Source organism: Ixodes scapularis, unplaced genomic scaffold (assembly GCF_016920785.2).
Source record: "Ixodes scapularis isolate PalLabHiFi unplaced genomic scaffold, ASM1692078v2 PGA_scaffold10__122_contigs__length_95168666, whole genome shotgun sequence".
In the NCBI taxonomy this organism is placed as follows: Eukaryota; Metazoa; Arthropoda; class Arachnida; order Ixodida; family Ixodidae; genus Ixodes; species Ixodes scapularis.
The window spans coordinates 75,940,519-75,958,624 of NW_024609836.1; the positions used below are offsets into that span (position 1 = coordinate 75,940,519).

The following is an 18,106-nucleotide window of genomic DNA, read 5'->3' on the forward strand; positions in this document are numbered from 1 at the left end:
GCAAGATCACAGGGAAAGCAACAAAACTTGGTCTAAACGCCAAGGCTACAAGCGCGAACGAACAGCTTTGTCTGTTGTTGTTTTTTTGTTTTTTCTTTACTGGTCATTCGCTCTTCTGATATGGACCCGTATGCGTGGTGTGGGCTGTTCATCGTTGATTTGCGCTTTCAGCTTTTGATCTAAAACTAAGTTGTTTAATTTTGGTATCGATAAATAAGGGGGGGGGGGGGGGGGAGGTGGAGGGGAGAATGTTTTTTGGGGTGACTATGGCATGAAGCTTCACTGCTTCCCGATCCGTGAAGTCGGCTAGACGGCCATCTTATATGTACCAGAACTCAACCAAATATTCTCATTTCTTTCTGCTCATCTTTCACTCCCATTCCCCCTCCCCCCAAAGATAGTTAGCATGACTCCCATTTGAGTGAGTCTACAGGACTATCTCTTCCATCTCTTCCTTTCCAAACTCCTTCTCTCTCTCTCTCTCTCTCTTTAGAGCGTTGCAGAGGTTGGGGCGGCTGCGAGATAAGAGACACGTTTTCTGCTCATTCGCCAAAAAAAAAAAAATATATATATATATACATATATATATATATATACATATATATATATATATATATATACATATATATATATATATATATATATATATATATATATATATATATATATATATATATATATATATATATATGTGTTTTTTGTTTTGTTTTCTTTTTTAATCTTGTGTAAACAGTTGTAGTTGCCTTCTAGAAGCTTTTTCGAAAGCGCAGCCAGCGCAGCACCGCAGAAAAAAGGCACGGGTTTACTACGGTTGATCAAATGGATCGAATGCCATTTCATCGACGCATGTTTTACAGAATGGGCACGTTTTATCGAAGCACGGTTTAGAGAAAGCAGAGCCTCGGTTTAGAGAAACGCCATTTATCGAAAAGGATCCATATCACATGAGCGAATGACGTTTTAGCGAACAGCGACATTTGAGCGAATCGGCGTTTTAGCGAATAACGGGGGTGCGCGTTAACCCATCTGCCGCGCTGCGCTTGCGCCGCTTTGCCAGCGACAATCTGCAGCGGCTCATTACAAATATGAACCCACTTGGCCCACCCGAAAACGCCGCTTCACGGTGTCCGACTATTCGCCAAGTGTCATTCGGTGAAACGTGGGCGTTCGCTAAAACGTCATTGATCGAGTGCCTCCCTTTTTAAGAAAGGCTTCCCTACTTCTCGCGTGTATCACTGGTGCGCGTGTTAAGCCATGCCCCCCGCTGCGCTCCCGCCGCTTTGAGGTGGCAGTCTGCGGCGGCTCATTACAAAAATGTTAACTTAGCTGATTTACCCGTACACGCTGCTTCGCGGTGGCCGAATTCGCTAAAAGGAAGCTCATTGCCATTTTCTGTAAACTGGGTTCTCTATAAAGGCATTCGATAAACTGGGGTCGGTAAAACGGTGTTCTCTATAAAGGCATTCAATAAACTAGGGTCGGTAAAACGCACATTGTCAACATCGATGATGACGTTGACGTCAAGGCGTCATCCTGACGTTGCATGGTGTTGCAACGACAAGTCAGGTCGCGGTGACTTTATGTATGTGAAGCCCGACATCTAGGTTGTATGAAAAATATAGCCCAGCGTTCTGTTGTTTCTATAACTTTGACCAGTGTGCCGGTCGAGCTTGGCATTGGAGCAAAACGCGTTTTTCAAAAAAAAGGCTAATCTAAGCCACTTCACTCGTAGCACCCTCTCGGGCGCTACGAGCGAAGTGGCTTGGATTAGCTGTTTTTTTTTTTCCAGATGTGAAGGTGCAGAAGTAGCACTCTGGTGGCCCCACTCGTCCTTTCTAGTACGACCTACCTACGGTCGCCTTTGTCTGCTCACTGTTGCCGCTGCCTTTCGACATGATCAACGCACCAAAAAACTCGCATTCTCATCACTGGAAGCAGTGCTTGTACCGCTTTCTCAACCCACCAGGCCGTTTTTAGCGTTCATAGATACAATGACTGACACGCTCACTTTCCTACGCCGCGCTACGACGACTAGCTTTAGACGACTCTCCCGGCAAGGTGATGAGAGCGTTCGCTACTCACCGACTTCCTACTGGTCAGGCAAGTGTTGGGCTCCAAATCTCGCCTGTTCGATACCGATTCAGTGGACGCCGCCATGAAATTATGGGCAAACAACAGCGTTGCCATGTAAATGCCATGGCAACGAGGGTTGTTTGCCCCAAAAATCAATGGCGGCGTCCATTGACGAGCTCCCCGTTGGTTTAGAAGAGTTTGTGGCTGCGCCTACTTCCCTTACACCTCGCTCCATGCATTGAACATAGGGACACCACCTCCTGCCCATTATAACCTCCTTGCGTTTGCCCGCTCCGCGAATGTGGCCACTGGCGGCCATAGTTTTGGTAGAGTTATATTGCCTCTAGCCAATGTACAGCTGGTGCAGCCACTATCATCCATCCATGGCAGACAGCATTGCGGGAGTTGTGATGGCAGGCTGCCATAAAATAGCCGTGGTTGATATTTCGTTCTTGATTGAAATTGTCCAACAAAACATTGTTGAAACCCGGCGTGAACGGTAGCCCGATCTTTAAGGACCCGGTAAAAGTTTCACGAAATCGCAGCACCGGGAAAAAGCAGCACAGCACACATCGAAAGTCGCATCAAAAGAAGCATCGAAAGCAGACGCCAGTACGGCGTCTGCTTTCGATGGGAGCTGCGCCGCTTTCCCTCGGTGCTGAGCTTTCGTAAACTTTCGCTGGGACCTCAAAGATGGGGCTATCGTTCACGCCGGGTTTAAAGAACCTGTTTCGTCGAACAACTTCAATCAAGCACGAAATATCACCCACGGTACCGTGTACCAGACCCACGGCTATTTTTATGGCAGCCTGCCGCCATAGCGCTGTCCGCCATATTACTATGATGACTAGAGATAATATAACTCTACCAAAAAGATGGCCGATCGTGGCCGCATTTCCATCCATAGGTGGAGTTGGTCAAACGTGATCTGGCAAATAGACGTAAAGATCAGTGGAGTGGGGGATCACGGGATATGGACGGCATTTATTTGCAAAATTTTGCTGGGAGTCTATGGGGCAAAAGGTAATCTTATATCTTAACTCAGGTCATAAGAGCCCATTAATGTGCTTGAATAATTTATGCAAGGTATAAATGATTACTTTTCTATATCCACCAGTTTTGTTCGATAGGTTAACCCTTTGTTGCATACTTCAAAAGCGTCCATGCAAATCATAAAAAGTTGAGACCCAGGATTTTTTTTTAGCTTTCAGAAATGTAGTTTATTAATTACAGAACGTCCACTACACTGGACAGCATGCACGGGGGAACAAAATCCTTTTTGTTCCATAACCATAACTTTGTTGGCTTTTTTTTACTCAGTCTTTTTCTTGGTGGTGGAGCCTGGGGTGTCATGTCGCTATTCTCTTCATCACTGTCATCATTTTGACTGGCATCTTCCCAGCAGTCATCACACCTGCCTTGATCATCCTCTATGGCGTAATCAATGTATCATCCTTGCTCTCTAAAAGATCATCATCACTTCCTGACGGCAGTCCGTGTTCAAGTAGGACACCGATTTCTGAGTTAGATAGTGGAATATCCTATAAAGCATCGATGTCTGCTTTTCTCAATGGTGATTTGGTAGCAGATCATTTGTCTCTAAAACAAAAATAACAAAAATATTGTTTTTTTTTTGTTTTTTTTTTAGATATGTATAATTGTGGCGCATTATTCAATACAACAAAAAATTGGACCATTCCAGTATATTTACAGCGCTGCTGACCAAATACAATTTGTGCATAGCTCATGGCCCCGTAATGCTGCTGTTCATGGTGCCCACCAGAGTGGACAAGCCACAAATAGGTCACTTACTGAACAGTGAAGACTTATTGGACACTCATATTTATAAAGATTACACCTCAAGACTTACTCGAAGGTATGAAAACTTAGAGGAGTACAAAGTTTTTGCAACATTTTACAACGCTTTTGCAAGGATGCTCATGCTCTGGCAAAGCAGCGGCAGAACTGCTTTGCCAGAGGGCAGACGTGCAAGGTGTTGACAATGTAGATTTTTGTTTTGGAACATTTTTGTATGAGAAAGATTACCATTTAGCACAACCACACACTTGCGGCAGTTTCCTCTTAATAATTGCACTGTGCAGTCGTCTAATCATTATTGCTTCATGCACATTAACACTCTGCGGTAGCAGTCGTATCGCACTGTGTAGATAGCCCTTTTGCAGCTCTAACGAAGGCCACAATTTGAGAAGGCTCAAAAAGCTTGGTGTCAAACTGGATTTTGTTTGCTTTTCCCGCCCGAGTTAGTGGGCAAACATTAGCAGGCTTTCCATAAGCTCATTTATTACGCAAGTCAAATTGGTGTGCATTCTTGAAGGTTCAATCTGCACTAAAGACTGATTTTTCAAGACGCACAGAAATCAGCATTCTTTTTTTTTCTGATAAGACAACATGCTTAGTGACAAGCATTTTTTTTTTATTTCTGCTAAATTACAAAAATTAAACCCAGAAAAAAATGTATTTTATTCAAAAGTTATTTCACAGCTAAGGCAAAGTTAGTTTTATACACAGTTTAAAGCAGCCATGGTAAATTAGTAACTACTATTGACCGCAGTTGATTTACTCAAGGTGCTCAACATAGTCCTAAGCTTTATCAACAAAACAATTCTGGGTTCCTTAAAGGGCCACCGAAAAGAAAAAAATATTTTTAAACACTGGTTGGGACATGCTAGCCAAAAAATAAATTCTACGAAAAAAAAAAAAAAAATTCTGCACACAGTTTATGATATTACGAAGTGGTCACACACACTTTCCACCTCACCGAGATGGTCATACTCTTTCTCCAACCCAACTTGAAGGCGAAGCCGATCCACCTCTCCTCCATGCCCCCGAAATGCCAAAAGAAAAAACAAGTGGAAAGGAGGTGACTATTGACTAAATCGCGTCTCGTACTGTCAATATTGCTCTAAAAAATTATTTTTTCGCGTAAAATTCATTTTTTGACACGCGTGTCCTAGCCAAATGGTTAAAAAAAGGATCACTTGTTTTTCTTTTCAGTTTCCCCTTAATGCAACAACTTTCATGATAGGACTATAAAATGTTTACAGCAATCAACAAGAAAATGAGGTACTGTAACAAATCAATGCCGTATCAAGCACAGTAATGGACTGTACACGCTGAACACAACTTCTGTCCTCCACGACCAAAAATAAAGCAGACTAGAGGCAAAGCGGATCCCCGAGGTGCTTTGCACACTCTTCCATGGTGAACAAAGCCACACTGTGTATAAGAACCAACGGATGACTTGTCCTTGTCAGTGCTGCCACAAGACGTTGAGGTGCGCAACAAATGTCCAGGAGTGGACGACTACAGTCTACATTATGCAAGGAGCTTGGCAGTACAGACAGTTGCCGAGCGACCGGGTTGCCAACCGAAACCTTGTCGACCCTGTTGTCAGTTCAGAATGCCAATTCCTCCATAAAAAGAGCCCGTCGACGAAACCACAGGTTCTCCTTGGCGCAGTGCGACATACTCAGTCAAATCGTCCCCCGAGCTCGGGAAGATGCAGGCAAACGAAAACGGATCCAAATTGCGCAAGTGGCCCGCTGCTATAGCCAAGCTGGGCCTTAAAGTAAGCTTCCTTTATGGAAACATTCTCCTTGCACGGCTCATATACTGTACATCATACACCATCCCTCACGTGTGGTGCCTCTTCTGATGCACACTTAAAATGCACTTTTCAGAGAATGATCTTCCGCACGTCTCGCACGTGTGTGGCCGCTCTCCCGTGTGAGTCCTCTCGTGCTTCCTCAGAGTGGCCTTTTGCGTAAATGCACTCCCGCACACGCCGCACTCGTACGGTCGCTCCCCCGTGTGGATCCTCAGGTGCTCGACCAAGTGGCTCTTTCCCCAAAACGACTTTTGGCAGACCTGGCACTTGTGCGGCTTCTCGCCAATGTGGATCCTTTCGTGGTTCTCCAAGCTGGACCTCTCTGCAAAAGCCCTGTGGCAATAGCGGCAGCAGAAGGGCTTTCCCACGTGCGTTCTTTCATGCATTTTGAGGTTTGGGGCGCGGTTGCTAAAGTAAGGGCAGTAGCGACACCGGTACCCCTCCTGCAGTTGGTCTGGCTTGTGCTGCCGTGCATTTGGCGTATCTTGCGAGGAAGGGACGTTGCCCTTGCCGTCTCTGGGGTCGAAGCTCTCCTCTTCCTTGACCGGCTCTGCCTTGACGAAATCTGTTGGGTGGCGTAACAAAAAAAATCAGGAGAGATTCAGTTTCGTTTTGCAAAGATGCGTTCCGTTGAAAGCGGGTCATTTTATCTAAAGACTGGATGGTTTCTCCTAAAAACTTCAAGATATACTTTTAGAGGACCTGGTAAAGCTCTATGAAGGCTCAGCTCAATATCTGATCCGATTAATTAGTGTCACATTTTAATATAAAACAGATCTTATGCTCCCTGACAAATGAAGATGTGGCAAGTCTCTCAACACGGCCCATTAGTTTAGAACTTCAGTGACGGTTTTACATTTAAACAGAAAAAGTCAATTCCTTACTGAACCCATCAAGCCATTAAAAAAAATCACAATTGTTTACAATGATATATACACAACTTAAAAAAAGTCTTCATATCAACAAAAGTCTCATAATTAAGTATAGCAACCAGACACCTAAAGGCATTTTAGAGGTTCAATGATCTACCTGCAAAAATCTTTGGAAGCCTATGCATAGGATCCTATGTTCATTATCTTGCCATGGGTAGCTTGACTGTGGCATTAATAAATTGTTGATTATTTTTAGTGATGGTCTCTTGGGTAAAGCACTTTCTTGTTTTTTTTTTGTTTTTTTTTTATTGATGGCAGATGTTAGGTGTCAAACCAGAATATATGCTCACAATATTTTGCAGTGATCCTACCACAGCCCGGCCCGACACATTGTTGCGATAGGAGAGCACTTTCTTCTTCAATGGCACCTTTTCTGATTTCCAGATTTGCTATATGAGGTTCCAATAGCTATATTTGAGTCTGGCCCCTTTTTGAAGTAATCAATGAAAATAATTAATAACTCCTTTGAAATCACAAAAAAAAAAATACGAAAAGTCTGCTAAAATTGTCTGGTTTATGAGCTGGTGGAGTCACTATTTTCAGTGTCTCGACTGTTCTTTTGTCTCAGCTGTGTGTACGAAACCAATGCCACATCCGGTTCTAAACCTGTGCAAAACAAATTCTGGAAAAGAACCAAACTTTTTGAAGATCACTCGAGCAAACGTGTTGAGATCTCTTTGACAGTAGCATTCTTGCAGTTTCAATGAGAGCCCGTGGACTCTGTAGTGTGAAATTTGCAGACGGTTTTTACATTATTTGCAGCCAACAAATGTACACTAACAGTTCCAGAGTGCGTTGGCCACATCTGAGAAACATTACTTATTTACTAATGGTCAAACACAGAGGCAGACTTCCCAGAATTGTCTATGATGGCTGCCAGCAACGGCATTTAAGCCCTAACATCTCCAGCAGCATCAATATATGATTTCTAGAGCATTTCATAAAACCCTTTTATTGTTTCATTTGCTGAGAAAACAATATAACTGCAGCTATTTTTGCCTATACTTCACCATATTTTATGTACAACATGTTGGCCACCTCAATGGCATGCATGGGTTTCCACTTGCTCTCTAAAGGAGATGTGCAACCCATAGAACTTGCAAGCTATGCAGAGTGCAAGTTCGTCTTTAAATCGTCTGCTGGAACTTGGCGTTACACTTGCGCCGAGCCTGCTTCTTGTACAGGGGTTCCAGCGACGTCAGAATGCTGAGATCTGATTGCAAGTATAGGGGGTAAACCTCAATGCTAGCTGCCTTGTGGTCTACCCACTATCCTTCCAATCAGAACCAGTCAGAGCTCAGCATTCCGACATTGCTGCAACCTCTGTACAAGAAGCAGATGAACTTGCTGTCCGCATAGAACCTAATCCAACCCAAATGCACATGCTTGCAAATGTAGCATCTTTAGCTGGAGTTTTCATTAACCATTTGCAACCAGATTCTGGACAATCCAACGTACAAAGGGCTTTCTGTCCCTGTTAAACTTTGTTTATCAAGTACACTTTCTCGCAAAAAATGAGCTTGGGCAGTTTCTCTCCTCTGTAAACTCTCTTCTGTCAGTTTATGAGTTTCGTTAAAGCAGGAGCAAGTACAGAAGCGGCATGTCTGATGTCTTGCTAAACAAACAATCTCTTCAACAGCAGGAGCTAGTAATTTGGCTAATTCTCTCAACTTTGTCAGCAGAACCACTCTTGACAGACTCTGTTGAAAGGTAGGTAAAATGTTATCAAAGTACTTTTTATTCATATTTTAACTCCATTCTAGCAATAATCAAAAACGAAACAGAAACACTTGCACACATCACATGATCAAGTCAGTGGTTAACACTGATCCAACAGATAAGTCCACGAGTGGCAGTCATTCAATGAGACATACACAAATATGCTCAGTTACTATGTATTCAGCTGCACTGCTATCAAGAGGATATCTAAAGCAAGTCTGAAATCTGCCCACTCTCAATCCCAAATGACCCAAATTATTTTTGTTTTACATCACAATTGGGCAGGCCAGAAAATTGCACAATTTTTCAGTCTTTAAGGAAAATATGTTGCATAAAATAAAGAAGATATAAATAGTCTTTTGTTTTACCCATATGAGGACATACATATCTCTGAAATAAAGTATAATTCAATCTCATATGTCTGGATAAAAGATTAGAACATACACACGAAAGCACCCTGGCAATAAGAACTAGTGACTCGACAAATGGAAACAAGAACTCATGAATGGCACAAACAAATGTTTTGTAAGGTCGAAAACTCAATGTGGAGCAGTGTTCACAGTCAGAAAAATGTGAAAACCAATATTTAGGTTCATGCAGATCAATACCCCTGCTTCTTCAGAAAAAACCAAAACCCCATTACACCTTATTCGTCAACTACAGATGGATGCATAAAAATCGAAGTTGTTAAAGCAGATAACCAATTCACTTGATTGCAACATCTAATTAATATCTTAGAAGTAAAGCAATGATGCATATGACACTTGCAATCATACTGGCTAAGCAATCAATTCCACTGGCAGTTTGTTTTAATGTATTAATTTTTTTTTCATGCAAGATTAGGTTGGCTCAAATAAAACCAGAGCCCTTGGCGTTTCCTTAAAAGTAGAACATGCAACATATAGGGCGCTACAAATATATAACTTAACACAACCACTGCTGGCCACAGATGTGTAGCATCTCCACGTCCCTGTGACGGCATGACTGAACTCGCGGTGGGTCTCTATCATAAGCCCCGAATGTAAATATGTCTGGCCGCGGTCCATGCAACGGTGCAACGAAGTCAATCAAGCAGCAGTAAAAGTGTACCGTTATGGCGCTTGTTGTCTTTGCGAGTCTGCCATCACTGGCCGAACCAGTTATGCAGAGTGAATCTTCCTTTTTTTTTTTGGTTTGAAAGTTTTTGACAATATTATAAACCATTTCTTATAGGTAGTACACACATTTGATCTGGCAAATACCAAAAAACCTTTGCTCCGGTGAAATGCAGTTCCAGGGTACCCTCATAGATGGCGCCAGTGTGGTCTCTTGTCGCAAGAAATCACAAGTGTCCGAACAGGCCTCGGGACAACGAGCGCTGCAACGATGCATTTTTCGTGCCGCTCCGTCGGCTCCATTGATACCTATTGTTGGCTGCGGTCAGGCTCGGTAGGAGACGAGGCATAGATAACGGTTATCTCTCAGAGGTCGTGCCTCCTTCGATGCGAAATTAGCGTTCCCCTTTGTCCGAAAGTCCTTCCGCAGACCTCGCACCCGTAGGGCCGTTCTCCCGTGTGAGTTCTCTCGTGGTCCTTCAGGCTCGACTTGCGTGCGAACACGCTCCCGCACGTGCTGCACTTGAACGGTCTCTCCCCTGTGTGGATTCTTTCATGGGTCTGTAAGTTGACCTTCTGTGCAAATGCCCTGTGGCAAAAACGACAGCTGAAGGGCCTTTCCCCCGCGTGTGTCCTTTTGTGTTCGGCGACGTTCCTCGCGACGCGGCTGGAGTAAGGGTAGAGGCGCCACTGGTGCTTGTCGTGTCGTCGAACCGCCTTGTGTCGTGGCGTGTCCGGCTCCTCCGTTTGGTAAAAGAGGCCAATCTTGCGTTCTACGCAGTCCATGTTTTCCCCTCCGTCGTCCGAGCGTGCCTTGGCAAGGTCTGTTAGCATAACGGAGCAAACAAAATTCAAGTTATTTTTCTGAACTTCGATCGGCTGATGGCACAAACAGACACTGCCGGCAAAAAGGAAGCAGTTATTGCAACTTTCAAGTGCCAAAACTTGCACACATAGAACTTGACAATGATCTTGAACACTTTCAAATCCATTGCGTGAATATGAATTCGAGTAATGCTTCATAAAAAAGAATTTTGAAACAACTTTAGAATAAATTTCTCAATACTAGGCATTTCTGCTATAACACCAAATGAGCAATTCCTTTCTGCAAGATCAAGCATAAATTGCAAAGCAGAGATAAGAATGGTTTCAATGTAAGCAAGATACATTGGCATGCTGTAATGCTTATATAAAAATGGGGTCAAAAATAAATTTTGGATTTGTCCCACATCTAAGGTCAGTTCAGGAGTCACTTCATAAGGAGTCAAACTGCAGAAATTGAAAAAAGCCTACACATAGGATTTTACCTTCCTTCCATAAAACCCTGTTGTGACCAATTCATTCACCTTAAAGGAAGTTCTTTGGTTTTAGAGAAAAACTAAATTTATCCTCAAAGAACAGCTCCCCAACTAAGGGGCTGGCCACACAAGCAGTGTGCTGTTTTAGGATGTGGCCGGATTTTGGGTCACTGTACGTCTGTGCAGTTTTTATAAGCTTTACAAGTCCTGAAGATCAGTTCATCTAGTGTAGTGGTGCCATGTATCAACACTTGCACAACTTTCTTGCAACATCTTTTCCACTCCAAACCACATTTGCATCCGCAGCTTAGCGAGAGAGCAGGCCCGGATGGCAAATATGTGGAGGCAAACATGCCTGCCGAAACACCGTCTTATAGAGCGAGGTTGTAGTGGTGGTGTAGGGTCGTCAAGCAAAAATAAATGTACAGGAAAACATGATTTTCTACTGTAACTGCAAATGACATTTTAACTGCATGCTGGAAAGCAAGACTCACGCCACAGATAGACCCACAGCTCTAGCAAAAGAAAAGGACACTGGACTGCAGTGCTGCAGCATTACACCGGAAAACAGATAACCATACAAACCAGTAGTTTGCATTCATGAAACAGATAAATATGAAAGCTTAGAAAACCGAAACAAAAAAGTTCACAGTTGTTGAATATTCGGCACAATATACCTACCGTAAAATACCGGGCAAACTTTGGAGATAATCGCAAAAAAATGGGGGATGGGCACTTGTCCGGTCATCAATTTTAAATATAAATGTACTGTGCATATTTTCTCAGATCTTACAAATTTGGGAATGGGCGCTTAATGTGAAATGGGCGGATGTGCGGTATTCTACAGTATAATGAACATGTCCAAAATTAATATAAAAAGACATCTGTCCATCGTAAGCCTGTACATGAAGGTATAAGCCTATCGAGAGAAAGTCAACTGAATATCAAACATCACACAATAATAAACACATCAAGTTAAAACAGTACATAACTCAAAGCACAATCTACCACATAAAAATGTGGTTTTAATACAGCAAAGTCTGCATTGTCTAGTGAGAACAACAGGTACAAAGCCATGCTTTGTACCTGTTGTTGAAAGCTTTGCTTCTTAGAATCTGATGGTAACATATCAGATGAGGTAGGCCAACTAGCAACGGTTGAGCAAATATAGGAGGCCAGTTGTACACCATTGGCAGGGGTGAGGTCATGGCGTATTTGATCTGCTGCTGTCATACGCATCCCCGTAGACAAGAATACACTGCCAAAGGCTGGCTTGACTGCAGCCTGGCACAGTTTTCAGGGCAGCAACGTGCCATTCACAATATTGTCGTTGAGACGTGACCTGCAAAGTTTGAAAGAGAGTGAATGGACAAGAAACAGTTGCGTACACAGCAAGTACATGAAGCAGGAAAAACTAAAAGATGTATCTACTGTACTCTAATACTAAGGTCATGACCTGTCCACACTGAAATGTTTGCATCTTGAGCCAACTACTATGTTGGTTGGATTATCTATTTTACATCACAATGCCACAATGCCACTGGCAATGAAATAAAACCTTTTCAACCAGACTTTGACTTTAGCACTTAGCTTACTTATTTCTAAACTAAGCTATGCAATCAAATAAAAATCCTGTTGGGAAAGTGTGGGATAAGTATGCCAGGACTGCTAATTTTAGCTTGAGCTTAGCTTGTTTTTTCTACTAGTATATCTGGTGCTCTGAAGAGGGAACAGCCCAACATTACTGCTGTTTGCTCTTGCAGGCTTAATGTCTCAAATGCACAATGGCAAAAATGCTATAGGAACAAATATTTGCATAAGGTTGTAATGTCCAGTGTCCAGCCACAGATGATAAATAGATGCATGCCTTACCCCCCCGGGCACGCTGTAAAAGAGAAAGCAACAACATTAGGGCAAAGCACTTTGAGACGAGCAAGTAATGTATTAGAGGAATACCTCAGAAAAACTTACTCATGAGTGCACTCACTCACCTCACTCACCCTCGCCAATCAGGCATGAGGTGAGGGTGAGTGAATTCATAAGCCTCGAAGACTCATGAGTTTGAAATTGAGTGAAGGGTGTGTGTGACTTTGGTGAGTTCATGAATTCGGTGAGTTCACTAGTTTGGTAAGTTCATGAGTTTGGCGAGTGGTGAGAGTTTGTGAGTTCGGTGAGGGGTACGAGTTTATGAGATCAGTGACTGCATGAGTCCAGCAAGGGGCACGAGTTCATGAGGTTCGTGAGTTTGAGTTTAGCGAGGCACGAGGTCCCTGAGGGGCCATGGGTCTGATCAGGGTTTGCGGGGTGTCGTCAAGGAAGGCTGGGTCATGCGACGTCTCCATACACATCTGGGCAAGTTGAATCGACACTCGCTTCGTAATGGTGCTGCTAGCTCGTACGGCTGGTTCTCTGTGAGTGATTTGAAAGAAGGAAAAGTGCCTATTGATTTATCTGCACTCTTCGGTTCCGGCTAGCTTCGCGGCGTCTTGGCGTGGTGCTGGCTTAAGGGGGGACTTGGGTCTTCGAAGCCAAAAACTTCCTAAAACTGCATTCTTTTGAAAATGGCTACGGCTGTCGTTCTTCTGAACCTACCAGGCTTATAATTTCCTGGATGAATATTTGAGCTATAAATCACTTTATAATATCGATGCGGGTTGAATGTGCATTAAAGTTGACTCTAAAACATTGTTTTCACAAAACACAATTTTTGGACTTGTTGAGAATTCGCAGGAAGGATATCTCAGCATCTAGAGCAGATAGAAATATAACCGTTCCTGAAATGTGAAGCTGAACGTGTGAAGCATACAATGTTGAGAGCAGAATTTTTGATATAAGTCTAGAAAAATTTATATTTGATCTTTTTCTTTATTACTTGTTAGCCATGCATTGAGCAGCGAACTTTAATGTGTGGTAAAATCACTAATAATGAGTTTTTCTTAAAAGTGCTTCCAACATTGTATTCTCCATACTTCGCAGTATCTAGCCATGTGTTAAAAAGAATATTTTGTTGAGCAGTTTTTTTTCTCTCGTTTTTCCAAACAAAGGCAGGCAATTTTTATTTATTTTGAGAACCATTCTACTGACTGAGAAAATGACCAGATATATGAAATCAGCACAGAAAGCTGAACAAGCTTGTGTAGTTTCATTGGGTTTGGTCATAAAATAAGTAAAAAAGCTGACCGAGCCTGAGCCTTCATGCGACGATCCAGAAAGCGCGGCGGCGCGAGTGTAGCACGACGTCGGCTGCACTCGCTCCGCGTTTTCATGGCCATTCTCGATGCTTCTGCGTACCAACTCCTACTTAACGTATCTGTAGAAGTAACTTTAGATGCTCTGAAATTCGTAACTCACCCAGCAGCAGAGGGAGGTGGCTCGAATCGATTGGGTTTAACATCTGCACACGCTTCCATAGCCGCCATGGGGCTGCACCAGCTGCTAGCTACGAACTGGAAGTGAGAATACCCATAGTGTCTGGTAGCTGCTGCCAAACACCGGTCACGTATATAACGCTGAAAATCCTCCTCCTTGGCTCTGACAGTGCGAAGGAGGGGTCGCGACATGTTATGAAGGAGTCTTCACGGCTTCAGCAGGCCTCATCGCAGCAGTCAACTATGTGGTTGTGGCTCACCTGTTGGCTCCAGTTGTTGGTTCGTGTCTTTGTTATAATCTAGAGGTGTGAAGCAGTTTCATGGCCTTGGCTAACTTTGATGCTTTTACAACGCTGTCCTTACGTAGAGCAAGGTATGTGGGTGTATGTGCACCTTAGACGCTCATGAAGTTATGCAGACAGAGTATTGCTTCCTGGGTTATCCATTTGCTTGCAGTGTCTACATCTAGAGACAAACAGGCATTTCTCCAGTGCTGTCAAAAGAAAACGGCCTGTCATCATTTATGCAGACACTGTAACCACCAAATTCAAAAACAAAAGAATAATTTTGATTTAATATTTTGGGATGGAAGTCAATTTACGACCAAGCGGCAGATCGGCAGAACCAATGGGATTCACCTTTAACCCCTTGACGGTTGTTGGCATACACTTCAAAGTACCCGCCTAAACACTAAACCACGCGCAGCCTGGGAGTACCTTACCGGGTGCGAGCGGTTTCGTGTTTAGCTGCCAACTGTTACGTCTCTGCTATCTGTTTTGTCTCGGTTGAATTATGAAAGTATTCATTATCGCACCCTACTTTGCTTTGCTGGCATTATTTATAGTTTCGAAATTACTAGCCGCTCTGCGCACGCGACACGTGCAAGATGGTCACTTTCGTGTGCCGGCTGCTATTGCGGTAGTGGCTATTGGAGTGCCGGCTCTTCGGATTTTGACTTTTAATGTTGCTCACAATCGAATTCGGGGGTTCAGATCTCATCATCTAATGGAGAAGCCCTGTAAAGACCTCCAGTTCGGAGTCTGAGACCGCTGGAATGTTGCGGAAGGGGACGCACCAAAATAAAATTGAATTGGAGAAATGCGTAACTTCTCGCCTTTAATATTTCCATTCGATACCCCTCAGTCCCTTGTCCTGTGTACACCCTTCTACTTTGTCTTTGTTTCTTGCACGCTGTGTCGAATCCACTAAGCATGAACCAACTAGCTTGCATTGCCACCCTAATCCTCAGTCTGAACAGCATTGTATGTGCTCCTAGTAAATAAAAAAAAATAAAAAAAACTGTGCACTAATTTTTTTTAAACTAATTTTTGGGGAAAAAAAGCCCGACCACTGTGGCTCAACTCTTTGAGCAAAACATCCGATTGTGAAAGGGTTACAAAGACACTAAGGTGGATTTTCAGATCCTCTTTTTATGGTACTAACTCAATCTATCTGCCCAAAGTATAATAGAAAACCAAGACTCACAATGACAAGTTGGCTTTTTCGTCCCTAAAAACGCGACCAACCGAACACCACAACACTCCTTTTTGGCACACGTTTCTAGAGTGAAGCCTCCTCTCCAAAGATGCGATTTGCCGTTTTACATATTTTCTGCATAAGAATGCCCAGAGCTGAACCTGCAACATTTAAAGGAAGGTGAACAGGCAAGAGAACAGGCAATAAACATAAAAAGATGTCCCACCTAACTCCACTGATCTGTGTCCTGCTCAAACGGTGCGAATTGGATCCAGTTCTGTGTGGTTAATGAGAGGTTAACTTAGTGCCTTGGGCAAAACCAATGATCTTGCCTCGGATACCTGCCATTGGGAGGCAAAGGTAGTAAATATCCTTGTACTTTACACCTTACTCTCGTAAAATTTCAATTTCTAAATTAGCCACTACAACATTTTACGCTGAAAAATATATCTTAGAGCACGTCCCTTTGTCTAATGAAAATATTTCTTATGTCTGACTTGATTCCAGGACAGCGTTGTGAAGTGGAGAGGAAACCCAAGGTGACGCATTCTACTTCACAGTGATGAACCATGATGGCACACCACATCTTGACCGAAAATTTCTTTTGCAAAGAGTGACGCTGACTTAGAAATTCCGCTACCTCTAAGGTTGAGGACGTATCTGTCAGCCCCAACCAAATTCAGCTATGCCACATAGCTATGGCCCATTTTACCTTATGATGTACTCTAACAAATGCTACATGCTACTAGAGCCAATTACTAGCTCAGATTGTTCCACAAGAAATACCCAAAGGTGAGCCAATAGACCCTTTGCAAAAATCTCAAAAGCCCCTCGCGTGCCGCACGACAAATAATGGGAGCCCTCGGTATGCCCCTCCTTTCGCTACCACGTGACCACGCAGCATACGCGAGCAGGCGCAGGTTACCACGGCAACGACTTTTGAGCAGCCGAGTCGGGCGAGCGACGAGCCAAAGGCAGCTGCCCCTTCCTCATCCCTCTCGTTTGTACCGGCTCTGTCGTCTGCTGCACCAACAGTTTGTTGAACCTGGTCGAAACCTGACACGGTTTCGGTGCAAGCTACTGTAAATGGATTCAGTAACACTTCAATATGTGAAGATAAGCCACGACGAATAACGTATTGAAATAAGTTCACCTGTCGCGATGCCTTTACGCTGCCACAGATACGGTACGCCACCAACAACGTACAACTCGGTGGATGGGGGGAATGGCAAATGGCTGCAACGGCTGCTGGCGGTAGCTGCTGGGACGCGCAAGCAGTCGCGGAGGCGCAACGAGAAAGCACGTGATCTGTACCGAGGGTTCCCAAAATTCCCTGCCATCGTGGCGCTATACGTTTTGCAAAGGGTCTATTGGCTCTGCAATGTGGGCAAGTGCACGACACCATGTGCATGTTAAGAAATGACTACACTAACTTTTTTAGTTATGTAGAAACATTGTTGCTCCCTTACACAACATGGGTGTCCTCCCATCTGAACACTCTGACGAAGCAAAGGGGCAAGCGGACCTTTTTCACATAAAGATGACACCAAGCGGCTAAAACTCCAACTGCGGTTAGCATATGGAACGGGAGCTGCGATACCTTTCCTTCCTTCTCTGCGGCTGATCCGAGTCGCGGGAGAGGTAGTGCAATCCTTCTTCCGAACGCCAACCGAAGTTCGAGCTTCCGCCGCTGCGAGAAAGGCCCGCGCATGTGCAGGAACCTTAAAAAGGTCCAAAGTTAGGTGTCAAACCCCCAGACTTGTGATCACTTTCTCCTTAAAAAGCCGAGGATTTTAATTCGCGAAACATCTCTACCAGCAATGACCTGGCAGGTTTAGTTCAAAGTGTTTCTCACCCACCAAACCGTGGCAGCATGCGACACGGATGAACCTTTGGCGCGTCGAGGCACCGCCAGGTAGGTCGGTCACTCACCCTGCGCTGACGCGACTGATGTTCACCGCAGAACGGTGCTTGTCAACAGGGGCACAGCACTTTTGATGACTGGCACTTGGTACAGCCTAATGCACGTCGGAAAACATCAAGGTTAGCCGGCGTTCCACAAGAGGAAACGCATCTATCGCCGGTGCCATCAACTGCTATCAACATCCCCCACCAGCCTTGTTTTGGAAGTCATGAAGAGGAAAGAAATGTGTAGGACAAAAATCACCGCTTGAATAAGAAGGAAACAAGCTCGATGGTTCATGAAGGGACAAATAATAACAGCAAGGTGATGACAACGGACGACGCTTACAATAAACACGTGAACACTTAAAAAATGCGCAAACTCAATGCAACAAGGAGATCGCAATGCAACAACCTCCCTCACCTCACTAATCCTCCGACATTTTGGGATTGGATAGGTTTGGCTCGACCGCTCTTTCAGCTCTTTTTTCTTCTCAGGGATTAGTGGCTTCGGTTATGAGCTATTTTGTTTTTTGCGTTGATTTTTTGAGAGGTGTGTAATATTTTCATGCAAAATACAACTATGCTAGGAGAACAATTACGCATCATTTAATGG

The 18,106-nt window shown here is 43.8% G+C and overlaps 1 protein-coding gene across 1 annotated transcript; it reads right to left on the reverse strand.

Annotated features, from left to right (window-relative positions):
• Positions 1-8,336: 8,336 nt before the first annotated feature.
• LOC115328553 (zinc finger protein 25) lies at positions 8,337-18,000 on the reverse strand. The gene is made up of 5 exons (XM_040211925.2): positions 17,915-18,000; positions 17,521-17,606; positions 17,189-17,309; positions 14,096-14,183; positions 8,337-10,270 (listed from the first exon to the last, which is right to left on the reverse strand). The coding sequence occupies exons 3-5, from the start codon at positions 17,297-17,299 to the stop codon at positions 9,813-9,815; spliced, it is 657 nt and encodes a 218-aa protein (XP_040067859.1). The 5' UTR covers positions 17,300-17,309; positions 17,521-17,606; positions 17,915-18,000; the 3' UTR covers positions 8,337-9,812.
• Between the last annotated feature and the right edge of the window lie 106 nt (positions 18,001-18,106).